The sequence below is a fragment of the Saccopteryx bilineata genome, chromosome 6, assembly GCF_036850765.1.
Source record: "Saccopteryx bilineata isolate mSacBil1 chromosome 6, mSacBil1_pri_phased_curated, whole genome shotgun sequence".
Classification (NCBI taxonomy): Eukaryota; Metazoa; Chordata; class Mammalia; order Chiroptera; family Emballonuridae; genus Saccopteryx; species Saccopteryx bilineata.
In genome coordinates this window covers 50,369,048-50,383,609 of record NC_089495.1, presented here as the reverse complement: position 1 = coordinate 50,383,609, position 14,562 = coordinate 50,369,048, and the positions used below count along the sequence as shown (strand labels likewise).

The 14,562-nt window shown below is 43.8% G+C and overlaps 1 protein-coding gene across 30 annotated transcripts in view; it reads right to left on the bottom strand.

Annotated features, from left to right (window-relative positions):
• Positions 1–14,562, bottom strand: part of DOCK9 (dedicator of cytokinesis 9) — a 345,301-nt gene that overhangs the window by 72,474 nt on the left and 258,265 nt on the right. For 19 of the 30 annotated variants that reach the window (XM_066236475.1, XM_066236493.1, XM_066236484.1 and 16 more), the window contains exons 28-32: positions 11,239–11,385; positions 10,938–11,021; positions 10,197–10,308; positions 4,587–4,765; positions 4,227–4,340 (exon numbers count right to left, since the gene is read on the bottom strand). In XM_066236475.1, coding sequence (XP_066092572.1) covers positions 4,227–4,340; positions 4,587–4,765; positions 10,197–10,308; positions 10,938–11,021; positions 11,239–11,385 — 636 coding nt within the window. Of the gene's footprint in view, positions 1–4,226; positions 4,341–4,586; positions 4,766–9,828; positions 9,871–10,196; positions 10,309–10,937; positions 11,022–11,238; positions 11,386–14,562 lie in introns of all 30 variants that reach the window. The other 11 variants (XM_066236469.1, XM_066236473.1, XM_066236480.1 and 8 more) reach the window with 1 other exon arrangement.

Genomic DNA, 14,562 nt, shown 5'->3' with positions numbered 1-14,562 from the left:
AAGTTGGAGAACTCCAGTATGGGCTTGAGATTGAGAACCAACAATGGCTTTAACTGCAACAGTTGCAGGAGAAGAAGACTGACCACTTTCAAGAGCTTCACTGTGAAATGCAGGCTGAATACCGATGGTGCTTGGAACTGGAATGGTCGCTGGAGAATGACTTGCAGATTCAAGAGCTTCAGTTTGCCCTTGAAGCAGAACGCTGGCACCAGCAGTTGTTAAGAGAAACAACTCTGGGTTCAAGAGCTCCAGTTATAGCTTCAGGCCTAGAGCCAGCAGCCGCAAGAGCCGAAGTGGTCACTGAAGAAGGAGCTGCATTTGTGCCAGCAGAGTGGCTCTGAGTCAGCATTAGAAGGCATTTCAAACTCCTCCTCTTCTGAGGAGGAGGAGAAGGTTGGGGATGAAACTGCTGTCAGCAGACTCAGAGCCCAGCTGGTTGTCACATAGAAGGTAAAAATCCAGCCACCAAAAGTGCCTCAGGGGCAGGCACAACCCCATCTGCAAGTAGGGGAGCACACTGTGGTCCAGCCCTATACCCAGACAGAGTTGATGGAGTTAGGAGAGAAATTCAGGCAGAAACCCACCAAGTCCCTGGAAGCTTGGTTGCTGCAATTGTGGGACAGAGGGGGTAGATGGCATCAAGCTCTCTGGAAGAGAGATGGGAGAAATCAGCCACCACTACCACACATTCCTCCTTGAGGCAGCATCTTTAGAACTGCCACGAGGACTCAAGAAACCATACCCTATTAGAATGAGTGACGGCTGCCATTTATACAGTCTGGCAAAAGGCTGGAGACTTGCCAAGGGCAGTGAGTCAGTGGCGGTTGTATACTGAGCCGCAGCAGATCCTCCAGGAAGCAGGTATGAAGAATGCTGCTTTCAACTTGCGGTCCCCTGGGCCAGATGAGGAAGTATTTACAGCAGGGATGAGGGACCTTATTCTCTATAGCACCCCATCAGCCCTTTTTGGGTCACCAGTGATTGTCTTGAACCCCTCTATGGGGCAGCCCATCAACATGGTTGCACAGACAGTGGTAGATTTGGGGGAGGTAGAGGCAGCATGGAACCATAAGGCTGTGCGGGCTGCTGCCTATGCTGCTCCCATGACTAACAGGAGAAATGGGCCTGTGAAGGCTACCTGAATACAGAGGTGGGTAGATCTGATTGCAGCCAGGGAAGACAAGGAGAAATTAGATGGCAGGTCTAACAGAGTCCTGTTAGAGCTTTGGTGACAGCTTAAGCCAGAACAGAGGTTCCAGCCATTGAAAAGGTGGGGAAAGCGGGCAGCCCTGGCACCTGCCAAGAAAGTTTCTGGTATTTAGGTTGCACAGTTGCAGGATTATATGATGGAGAGAGTCGAGGGAGAGGAAGACCCCCAAGCCCCTTTGTTCTAGTTTGAATAGGGGGAAGGCCGAGGGAAACATCTAATGGGGATGGGTTGGGACAGGAGGCCCCATGTGAAATTGGCAATCCACTTATCCCCTTCTAATGTGCAGCAGGTGTTGGCCTTAGAAGATAAGAGGTGCTTTTTTTGCAGCAGCAGCTGAGAGAACTGTCAAGGTGGCACAGACCTTAAATGCGTTTGGCCCCACCAGGCCTTGTAAGCTTGCTGAGGGGTTTGGATGGGGCTTGTAGCAACAGACAGAGTGCTTATGGAAAGGAGCTAAGGTCCGTTAATAAAGAGCTTATGGCTAGTTGAACTTTTTTTTCCTTTTTAAGATTTTATTTATTCATTTTAGAGAGGGGAGTGAGAGAGAAAGAGAGAGAGAGAGAGAGAGAAAGAAGGGGGAAGAAGCAAGAAACATCAACTCCCATATATGTCTTGACCAGGAAGCCCAGGGTTTTGAACTGGCAACCTCAGTGTTCCAGGTTGATGCTTTATCCACTGCTCCACCACAGGTCAGGCCTGTAATGGACCTTTACTTTGGTAATTTGCACAGATAGCTGGGCTGTCTATCATGGACTGATCATTGAGTGCTGTAACGAAGTCCTTTTTTTTTTTTTTCAGAGACAGAGATAGATAGGGACAGACAAACAGGAACAGAGAGAGATAAGCATCAATCATTAGTTTTTCATTGCAACTCCTTAGTTGTTCATTGATTGCTTTCTCATATGTGGCTTGACTGTGGGGCTACAGCAGACCAAGTAACCCTTTGCTCGAGCCATCGACCTTGGGCTTAAGCTGGTGAGCTTTGCTCAAACCAGATGAGCCCGTGCTCAAGCTGGCGACCTCGGGATCTCGAACCTGGGTCCTCCGCATCCCAGTCCGACGCTCTATCCACTGAGCCACCGCCTGGTCAGGCTGTAACGGACTCTTGAAACAGGGACTGCAATAAAGGGGGGCACCAGCTCACTTGCTGGACGGATATTCCATTTGTGGACAGTATGAGAGACACTGACGGGGGGTGCTGCAGCACCTGTTGAGGCCCTCTTGAACCAGGAAGCTGCACCCATACAGTTATAGAGATGCACCAAGGACACTTTAATGGTCATGGCCCTGGACACCTCCCACCTACCATGGGATAGGGGGCCAGAGGTGGGCCTCCAGTTAACTCCCTGGGCAGAGTGCTCAGGGAGACATTGTGAAGGGCACATTTGTAATTATGTCATTTTTTGGTATAGTGTGTGCCTTTGTAATTTGGTTGCTATAGTCTGTACTGTTTCTGTTTATGTAATGTCCCTCACTTCTTACATAGGGACCATTGCAGAAGATTCCTGTCGCGTACATTTTGAGGTGAGCAACCCTAAAGGGGTGGATTGGTAGGAAAACAGCTGTGTTAGGCTTGCTCACTTGCACTTTGTATGATTACTGTGTAAGCATGTGGCAGAGCCATGGGTGCATAACTTATGTAAGGCTACAGGTGATTCGACTCAGGGTGGATTGTGGATTGCGGATCGCCTCCCTGCCACGGTGAGGGGTTGTTTTGCCGTTCATTCTCCTGCTGCCGTGAGAAGCAGTTTTCCCGTGGCTGTCTGCTCGACCACCATTCTGAGAATCTACAAAATGGAAATAGCCTACTGCTTTCCGGCTCTGCAGCTCCTCTACTGTCTGCTGAATCCAGTGTGGACCTGCCTAGCATTAAAAGGTGGCTGTGTTTTGATTACAATCAGAACTAGGGTTAGTACTGAGCTTTCCTAACACACAGGTTAGAACTATGTCCCCCCTTTTTTTTGAACCTACCTGCTCTGTAAAGATTTGTTGACTACACAAAGAAGATTCTTATGTTTTACAAGATATTGGGACATTAGGAAAGCATGACTTTCAGAATGATTTTTTTTAAATTAAGTGAGAGGCAGGGAGGCAGAGACAAACTCCCACATGCGTCCTGATCAGATTCGACCTGGCAAGCCCCCTACTGGGTTATACTCTGCCCATCTGGGCCCCTGCTCTGTTGCTCAGCAACCAAGCTATTTTAGCACCTGAGGTGAAGTCACAGAGCCATCCTCAGTGCCTGGGGCCAACTTTGCTCAAACCATTTGAGCCATGGCTATGGAGAGGAGGGAGGGTGGTGGAGAAGCAGATGGTTGCTTTTCCTGTGTACCCTGACTGGGAATCAAACTTGGGACTTCCATAGGCTGGGCCAGTGCTCTACACTGAGCCAACTGGCCAGAGCCCAAATGATTTTTAATAGTGGAAGGTTTACTGATTGACCCCACCTTATCCAGAAATACAATTTACTAAGTATTATTACTGTTTTCATGGCAACAACAACAACAAAAAAAGAGAATAGGTATGTCCTGGGTTGAATAGTATCCCCCCAAATTCATATCCATCCAGAACCTCAGAATGTGGCCTTATTTGGAAATAGGGTCTTTGCATATGCAATTAAGATATAAGGTGAGATGAAATCATCCTGCGTCAGGATGACCCTTAACCCAATCAATTGCTAGTATCCTTCTAAGAAAAGGAGAGGACACCAGACACACAGACACACCAGGAAGAAGGCCATGTGAAGATGGAGGTTGAGATGTAAGGATACAGCCACAAGCCACAGAATGCAAGGATTTCAGGCAACCCCAGAAGGGAGGAGAGAGGAGGAAACAGACCCTTCACCCAGAGTCTCCAGAAGGAACCAGCCCCGCTGACACCTTGATTTTGGATTTATGGCCTCCTGGCTGTGAGAGAGTAAACTTTTGCTGTTTTGGGCCATCCCATTTGGGATACCTTGTTAGGGCAGTGATGGGAAACAAAGACAGGCTGAGTACATGTGAACATGCTTACGTACACTGCCGGGGTTCACGGGGAAGGGTGACACGTCTCTCACATTGATCCGCTGCACGTTTTCAATCAGCAGACCAAACAGAGGCAGGTAGAGAGTGGCTATTCTGGCTTGATGGCTCTGTAACAGAGGCACACCGTACAAGTTAGCCCCAGGCTCTGAGAGTTTAATGGCAGACCGAGCTGGAACTAGCTAGCTACTATATTTAGATGCTTGCTATAAAAGACTGCTAGTCGATTTTACTGCATGAACAAAGAAAAGTCTTAATGCTGTTACTACTAATTTTCTAATTGGTTACGGCCTTCATGTTACTCAAAACAAAGGACATTGAGCACTCCCTACTTCCTTCTCCGGGGGACCACTCACCCTTGAAGTGTATCTGTCATCGAAAGAATGCTTAACCAGCAGATTCTTGAGCACGCCGATGGCGATCAGCCGGACCTCCCGGAACTCCTGCAGGGCGGCCCCCACCTCCCTCAGTAACAGTCCCACCAAGAAATGGTTTCTGCAGAACTCATCTGTCAACGAGTAGTCGAGCTGAAGATCTGAAATGAGGATTGCAACTGCTTTAGTTAGAGAGAATGTACCACTCTTTGAATAAAATAAAAACCAAATCTATCCTCCACATTTGGCCCACACTGGGTGTGCCAATAGATGACGAGATTTGGCTTCCAATGGGAAAAGTTTGATGATCTAAAATACTGCGTTACTTCTTAGCACATGGAGCTCTTAAATGAAAATAAAATTTAAATACAAACAATTGCACTGGACTTTGAAGCATGTTACACCCTATATAATTACGTTAGTGAGTGGTATTAGTACCAATATTTGGAACACAGATCAACATATTATATTACAAATATAATTCTGTTATTAACATGAAGTTTAAAAAGTTATCACACTGACAGTATTAGAGAGGAATGGTCTATGGATAACAAAGATGTATAATAATTAAAAGAAGAATACATGGTCTATTAAAATATTCTTTACTAAATGAGTTCATTTACTCATTTTCTGGTCATTAATGCCTATATTCACCCATTAAAATCCAATATATTTAAAATTAACAAGTTAATTAATATATAACCTATTTATTTTGCTATTACTGAATAAAGAACTTATTTAATGCAGAATTTAAAAAATATACTCAACACCTCTAAAAGCAAATAAAAAGCTAGTATAAATTAAAATGAAAAGGGCCAAAACACTAACCCAAACTAGTCAATCATCTGCAATTTAAATGACAAAACCAGAAGCTCTTCAGGAAGAGAGATAGAAGCAAATGTGAAATCTACTGAGAGAGGGCAAATAAAAGCAACTAAACATCTTTCTGAAGCTGAGATACTCCTTTGCAGTACGCTCTAGCCAGGACTTCAATTCTTATACTGATTCCGTTGCCAGAGGAAAATCTATAGACCTCTCTCCTTTTCCCTTAATTTCCTATTAGTTACTCTAAACCTATCCAAAATACTGACCCACATCCTATGAAACCCTTTAGCAGAAGCAACAGAAAGATTATTTATCTTTTCAGAATAATTATGTCCAGTCTGCATTAAGCTCAGTTTATCCAAAAGACAGTTCACAGCTTAAATTCACATAAACCCCTTAGAAGAAAGCTATTTATGGGTTTAACTGCATGCATATGTGCATATGTGCATATGCGGGGGAGGGGGCAGTGAAAAGGGGAGAGGAAGGAGAACGCTAAAAAATACTTATTTCTAATGCTGAGGTTGCCACTTTGAAACCCTGAGCTTGCCCAGTCAAGGCACATATGAGAAGCAACTTGTTGCTTCAGTTGATGTTTCCTGCCCCCCCCTTCTCTCTCTCTCTCCTCTCTCTAAAATCAATAAATAAAATCTTTTTTTTTAAGTGAGAGGAGAGGAGATAGTGAGACAGACTCTCACATGTGCCTTGACTGGAATCTACCTGGCAACACTGTCTTGGGCCATTGCTTGAATCAACAGAGCTATTTTTAGCACCTGAGGCTGACGCTCAGACCACCGAACTATCCTCAGTGCCTGGTGCCAATGCTCTAACCCAGTGGTTCTCAAAGTGTGTGCCAGGGTGCAATGGTGTGGCCTAGAAGATTTCCAGGTGCACCCTATGGTATTCCAGAGAAATATGTGCCTATTGGGGACCAAAAAACCAACAGGGTGTTTAGAGTTTAGATTTTGGGGGGACAGAGGTGTGGGGAATTGGCTATAAATTGACAGTCTGCCCAACGCCCCACCTTACTTGCCTGATTAGGTTGCAAAAGGCTGTTAAGCTGTGGTGCTGGATTGTTTACACTACCCCCCATGTTCCCTGGAAAGATTGGACGCAAATTTCTCCTATCCTTTGTTTGGTGTAAAGTTAAGATGATATGTATGGTAGGGATTTTGGATTGATGATTGAACATAAGGAATTGTCTCTTGAAGCCTTCTGGATTTCTATAAAAGAAGAATATGTGGCAATATCTTAAAAAGCCTTGAACATTTTACTACAGTTTTCAACATCCTACTTATGTGAATTAGGATTTTTCTACCCTCAACACAATTAAGAGTAAAACGAGAGGAATTCTTCAATGTATTGACAAGGAAATGAGAGTTTGCCTTTCAAATATATGCCCAAACACTGAAGAAATCGCTAGGACACATCAGGCTCATGGTTCTCATAAACACAAGAATGAAAAAACTTAACACATTTGCTCCGGGACCTGAGAATTTACTAAATCTTACTAAGAATGCATCTATATATATAAAAAGATAAATTTTTTTGTCTTTTTAAATTTTTAACCCTTTTTACGAATTCTAAAAAGCATAACTCAAAAAATGTAACATAAAAAATGTTTTTAGGGGCCCTGGCCGGTTGGCTCAGCGGTAGAGCGTCGGCCTAGCGTGCGGAGGACCCGGGTTCGATTCCCGGCCAGGGCACACAGGAGAAGCGCCCATTTGCTTCTCCACCCCTCCGCCGCGCTTTCCTCTCTGTCTCTCTCTTCCCCTCCCGCAGCCAAGGCTCCATTGGAGCAAAGATGGCCCGGGCGCTGGGCATGGCTCTGTGGCCTCTGCCTCAGGCGCTAGAGTGGCTCTGGTTGCAACATGGCGACGCCCAGGATGGGCAGAGCATCGCCCCCTGGTGGGCAGAGCTTCGCCCCTGGTGGGCGTGCCGGGTGGATCCCGGTCGGGCGCATGCGGGAGTCTGTCTGACTGTCTCTCCCTGTTTCCAGCTTCAGAAAAATGGAAAAGGAAAAAAAAAAAAAAAATGTTTTTAATGTCAAAATAAATTTAATTTTGTCGTACTTATTTTGTTTAATTACCATAAAAGCACGCTTGGACTTTATATTTTTTTCTTTAATATTTGACTTAATTATTATAACATTTCTCAGAAATTTGTATGTAATGCACCTACAATTATTTGTTGGATTTTAAATGTGCCCCAACTTCAAAGAGTTTGAGAACCACTGCTTTAACCAACTGAGATACTGGCTGCAGGAGGAGAAAAGAGAGAGAAGGGGGAGCCGGAGGGGGAGAGAAGCAGATGGTCACTTCTCCTGTGTGCCCTGACTGGGAATTGAACCTGGGACGTCCATACACGAGGCAATACATAGCTCTATCCACTGAGCCAACCGGCCAGGGCCAATAAAATCTTAAAAATAAAGAAGACTTACTTCTACCAATATAAGGTAAATTATCTGTAGGTGACCATGCCCATCTGCCTGGGGCAGTCCCTCTTGTCACCTAATACCCGGCACTCTACTAAGAGTTTGTGCCAGTCTCTAGGCATCTGAAGGATTTCCATTTCACTCAGTTCTGCAGGATAAACAACTGGGCCCCATTGGGTCAGAGTGGAAGGCAGGCATTAGTACACATTCACTGTCCAACCACCGGGTATAAAGAGCTGCTCTCAGCACCCTGACAGGTGAAAGAAAAAGATAGTCATGGTCCTCAAGTACAGGGGGGCTGGTAATCACTGTGAAGTGAGGCAGGGTGTGACGAGGTTTAAAGTGCAGGGTGAGGAAGAGACCTCACAGCACCAAGTGGGAGGTGCTAAGTGACTGGCTAGGGAGGAGATAAGGATATCCCCAGGGAGGTGGCTATCTGAGGTTGGAGGGTGTCAGGGGTAGGCTTGTCATGTCGGAGGAGCTGGAAATAGCAGCTGTGTCTGAAATTTGGGGAACTGTGCTGGGCAAGACCAGACAGCAGAGCCGGAGTTAGATCTGAGAAAACTGGCGGTTACTTCAGCCCAGAATGTTCTCCAGATGTATGCCTGGCTCAACCCCTCACTTGAGTCAGATTACCATTTTCTGGTCACCCTATCTCGAATGTCACCCCTCTTCACATTCCCTTTCCTTGCTCTGTTTTTCTGTCCTTAGCAACTACCACTTGAACATTCTATATATTTCCCTTAGATAAACAGCCAGGGATGGTTATCCTTGTGTGGATAAAAAAGGGGTTCTATGGAAAGTAACATCTCAGGGTGATCTGATCACAAATTCCTAATTGGGCAGACCACAATGAGTAGTGATGCCCCAGGCACACAACTGTTTTAGTAGAAGGTTTATCTGCCTTAAGGAAGACCTATCCATTGCTTTGGTGCATGTAGGTTACATTCCTTTGAAATGAGGGTAACCCTCCTGAAGAAAGCATATATTCTTGCTAACTATCCTGTAATCTCACCCCCACCTTGCTCTCTCCCACCTTCATGTAATCTTCCTTCCGTTCCCTCAGTATAAAATGCATAAAGGAAGCTGCCTAAAGGAAGCTGCTGCCATTCTAAGAAGTGCTTGAGATCTTGCTTCCTGGCAAGTGTCATCAGTTTGGCTCAAATAAAATCTTACAGAAATTCTTCACAGGTTTGGACATTTTTATGCGGACACTTGTCCACAACTGTATACCAAGGCTAAACATAGTCGGTGCTGGGTAAATATTTGTGGAAGCCCGGACGCCAACTCCAGGGCCTCAATCCCTCTTGCCATTCCTTAAAAACCAGTCTGTTGAGGAAGATATTTATGTCTCTGAATGAACGCCTTTGCACAGTGCTCTCTGAACTGCAGAGTCACTTCATTTCGGTGTTATTCATAGTTTAGCGGCATCCTCCCCCTTTTTCTCCCCTTTAGCACAAATAATCCTGAGCACATACAGGCACTAGGCCTCATAAAGACCACCTGACAGACCCGGCAGACTGCTTTGATTTACTCAGTGAAGATAAAGAAGTCACGATAAGCTGAATTTAAAAAGAGGATACAGGACAGTTAATCAAGCCTCAACATGCAAACATAAAAAGCATGTGAAAAGCCATGTTGCTTGTGACTTAGGTTACTGCCACCACTATGGACAGGGGCTACAAAAAAGGTGGAATAGTGAGGCAGGGCTTTCTGTTTGTTTTAGTTCTTAAAGAAACATCCTAGAGGACCCAGAGCAAAAAGCAAGATGCCTCCCTGGGATGTCACAGCAATGTCTTAGCTACTGTGAGAACACATTCACTGGTTTATCATGAGCTTAGAAACTGACTGAAGTGGATGGGAAATGCCTAGATGAATAGCATATGAAAGCATTTCAGCAATCACTTGCATTCTTTTTCTTTTAAACGAGGAAAATGCAAGAAAGCAAGCATCACACCCCACACCTACCTACAGGAGTTTCATTTGACTCCACAGTTGGTGAAAGAACAGCTAATTCATGAGAAAAAAGGAAAAGTGAAACAAATAAAAAAAACTACAGTAAGTAAAATGGATTTCTATTGTTTAAGCAAAGGAATTTTTCAATGAAAAAGAGTTGCACTTTATGATCTGCACTCTGATAAGTTTGCTAAAAAGTAAATCCCCATAGAACATTTTATCAATATTTTTCAAAATGAAAATTTAACTAGAAAAAAATTTAATCCATCAATGAAACAATACAAAAAAATTCTAATGTCATATTGGAATCAACTTTCATTTTATTAAAAATAAGTAACACCCTTAGTGAAAAGACTAAGTATATGTGAAGGTAGAATTACCTTGGTATCTTTGAATCCTGCCTTTTCCAAATGGCATTGGTAAATTCAATGGAATATAATGTTCGTGATTGCACACCACACGGAGAAATTCAAACTTATATTCAAAGAGGGTCTGCAGGAAAAAAAAATTTAGTTCTAAGTTAAATACCTCACTGGATACTTTACACAGCATCCTAAAAAACCTGTAAGAAATAACAGACCCACTATATAACCTCTTGACCTTCTTGGAACTGCATGCTCTATGCTACTTTAGATTTTAGAATGGCTGCACAGATATGTTTGAAAATTGAGAAGACATTTCATTAAACAATGTTTTCCACCGACTTTTTGGGCATTTGTTATTTATGCCCCTCCTACTTCAAGAAAGGATTTCAGGCAGCTTATAATTACAGACACAGGCTGAATAAAATTTAAAAAATGAGTAAGAGAAAGCCCAAAGTTACTTCTATTACCTTGCTAAATAATGACTCCCAACTCAAATCCTTTTAGTTTTTCAGTTGAGAAGTCATTTCAGATGTTTATGAGAAAATCAAATAGATATGTTTATTTCACATTCAGAATTCCTGTGTTCCTAATATCCCACACATTAACGCAAATAAGTACTAGCTAGTGTCTTCATGAGGGGTAGTGAGTAGTGGCTCTGGCACTGAGTGAAAATTCTGATGCGAACAGAGAGAAATAGGGAGGTTCCTGGAAGGAGATCAATGAGACTAAAAGAACAGCGTGTAACACACACACTACCTTTGGATCTCCAGGAGCAAAGCAGCTGATGTAGTTGTTGATCTGCTTAAAGACAAAGCCCCGGTCCATGAAGGTGAAACATCTCTGTGGACAAAACCCATAATGGTAAGTATTTAGGTCCAAACTTTTTGGAAAGTTGGGTTCTAATCAGACTTTATTGTTAATAAGTTTATCCTGTATCATACACGTACACACACACCGACACTGACTGAGCAACTACCTAAGAACTACTATACACCAGTTACTCCAGAAAGAACAATTCCAGTCACTTCGCGGACACCCTCCTGCCTAGAGGTCCCACCTTGACGAAGACAGCAAGGCTATGGTTTGCATTCTTGGATGCCTCTGGGTTATCTCGGAACTTCTGAGTGATGTGCGGCATCAGCATGTTCACAACAGTTTCCACGGCATGATGATAGGATGCAGGAAATCTCTGGTTTCGCAATACCTAACAAGAATTTAGACCAAACATTCATCACTTTTTAAATTGAAACCCTTTGGGTGAAAATATCTCACCTCTCAATCTACTTAAAAAACTCAGCCTTCTAATCTTACTTATCTGAAATTAGATAAGATGCATTATTCTTTCTTCTCTCAAAGTATGGTACGAGTATTCTAACACTTCAAGGAAGTGCTGTGGCTTAGACCTGAGATGTCAAACTTCAGTGATAAAGATCACCCTGGAGATGTTTATAAAAGTGTGGAGACGTGACTGTGGCCAGAGACACTGACCAGGAGCTGCCTTTTTACCGAGTACCTACTTTTGGTGATTCTAATGCCTATACCTTGCAGAGGTCTGTTGAGAAAACACTGCCTTCAGTACTGAAACTGAAGATATACAGATTGAAATTCCTTAGAAGCAGTCCTCTTCAAATTAATTTTATACAGTAATGTTTCCTCATCAGGAATGCTTGAGAAATTACACGCAGACCACTCAACAATCAGCTACCACTTCCAAGATACCATGTATCTTGTACATGTCAGGAACTGCACAAGATATTTCTATGTACTTTTTCATTAAATTATTATGAGATACCTTATGAGTTTAACCCTCATTCCTCAGTCAACTAACAGATATTCAAATCCAGATCTACCATGAGTCCAAGGCCGTGCTCTTTATCTTCTGTGATGCCTGCCACCTCTCCCTGCCCATTATAAATGGAACCACTTAATAGGGCCTGAAATGTGAGGGGGACTGAGTTAGATGTTCCACACATTTATCCATTCATGCATGTGATTCGAACAGCCACCATAGGGGAATATTTTCATCCTCAAATTACAGGTGAAGAAACAGAAGCTTAAAGAGATTCAGTAATGAGTACTAACTGACCTTTAATACCTCTACTTGCTTTCTCTTTTTTTTCATTTTTCTGAAGCTGGAAACAGGGAGAGACAGTCAGACAGACTCCCGCATGCGCCCGACCGGGATCCACCTGGCACGCCCACCAGGGGCGACGCTCTGCCCACCAGGGGGCGATGCTCTGCCCATCCTGGGCGTCGCCATGTTGCGACCAGAGCCACTCTAGCGCCTGACGCAGAGGCCAAGGAGCCATCCCCAGCGCCCGGGCCATCTTTGCTCCAATGGAGCCTTGGCTGCGGGAGGGGAAGAGAGAGACAGAGAGGAAAGCGCGGCAGAGGGGTGGAGAAGCAAATGGGCGCTTCTCCTGTGTGCCCTGGCCGGGAATCGAACCCGGGTCCTCCGCACGCTAGGCCGACGCTCTACCGCTGAGCCAACTGGCCAGGGCTGCCTTCTCTTTTTTTAGTGGTGGAGCCCTTGGGTTTTATGGGAGCAAACAGCAGTCCAACTGAAGACTACATTTCCCATCCTAACTTGTGGCTAGATAAGAACTACGTGACAGAGTTCTGGCCCATGGGCTGTACAAGGAAGTGATACATGCCTCTGTGAGCCACACTCATAAAAGGAGCAGTTGCCTTCCAGGTTCTCTTCTTTACCACTGCCTGAAACGTGTGATGGTGGTCAGCCAGCTTTTCAACCACAGAAGGATGACACTTGAGCTGGGTAATTTGATAGAAGCCTGAGACCCTGAATGACCTTGGGGGGGGGGGGACAACAAGTTTTCCCCACTCTCCAAGCTGCCTACTGGCTTATAATTTTCCAAAAAGAAAGAGATGAACCTTCTATCTTATTTAAGGCACTATTGTTTTGGCCTGTTTTAGAACAACCAAACCAGTGTCCCAATATGAAACAAACAGTATTTTGTAAAACTAGAACTAGAACCTAAGTATTTCTGACATGAAAACATGCTTTATGCTATGCATTAAATCTTAATTTTCAAACAATAACAAGAAATCTCTGTAACTTATGTAGATTCAAGAATTCAGTGAGGTAAGAATCAAGTAATAAGAATTTAAAGTTCACCTACTTTTAAAAGCAATACAGTAAAATTTGAAATCACAAAGGGCTTTGTTCCATATGTGCAACCAATAATTCTATCTCCTGAGGTGTTGGCCTCAACAGATGATCAGCTTCCGGGAACTCAGGCAAGGCTAACTCTACCCACCAGGGATGACTTCCAGCTGTGCAAGTTGGCCCAGCATTCCTGAAAAACAGGTTTCCCAAGAAATGCTTGTGGCCTTCAGCACATGGCTGAGTCAGTGGCAGCTAAAACCATGAAAGCAGAAGGGAAACTATAATGAATGGGAGGGGTGGAACACCACATAGATCTCAGTCGATACCATCATAATTAAAAGTGTGACACCAGCTACTGTAAACCTCCTGAGGTGAGGCAGTAGTGCTGGCTCGGAACCATCTCTGACAAGAAGCAAATCAAACCTGAATGGAGCGGAGCCTCCAGATATCAGCACAAGTTGACAGAAAAGACAAGGGGGCACAGACCATGTCACAGAAAACTGTGACGTTACAATCACCAAATCTAGAATGTGGAAATTCTGAAAGGACAAACGGCCCACTTTATTCAACAGATACACTGCAATAAAAACAAACAAACAAACAACCCCCCTCTAAAAAACCCCAAACACCAAAAACCAAATGGAGAGGAAACAGTTTGAGATCCAAGAAACTCTGGAGGCATATCTACCAAATGCAATGTGTGGACTATGTTCAGATCCCAATCCAGACAAACCAATAGTAACATGACAGTTCTGAGATACCCGGGGGGAAAGTGAATACAGATTGGTGGATGTTAGATGATAATAAAGAAATACAGCTAATTTTGCTGGGTGCAACAATGGTGGAATGTTACGTCTTTATTTTAAAGGCTTTATCTGTTAAAAATGACACTAACGTTTTACAGATTGAAATGATAAAATATTTGGAAATTGCTTTGACGATATTCTAGTAAAAAAGTGTGAGTGTGGATTTATAAAGTAAGAGTGCTGGTACTGTGTAAGCTGGGTGATAGCGATACGAGTCATTAAACTACTCCCTTTCCGACTTTCAAACTTATTTTAATATTTCTTTAATAAAATGTTTTTTGTTTGTTTTGTTTTTTTTGTTTGTTTTTTTTATTCATTTTTAGAGAGGAGAGAGAGAGGGAAAGAGAGAGACAGACAGTGGGGAGGAGCTGGAAGCATCAACTCCCATATGTGCCTTGACCAGGCAAGCCCAGGGTTTCGAACCGGCGACCTCAGCATTTCCAGGTCG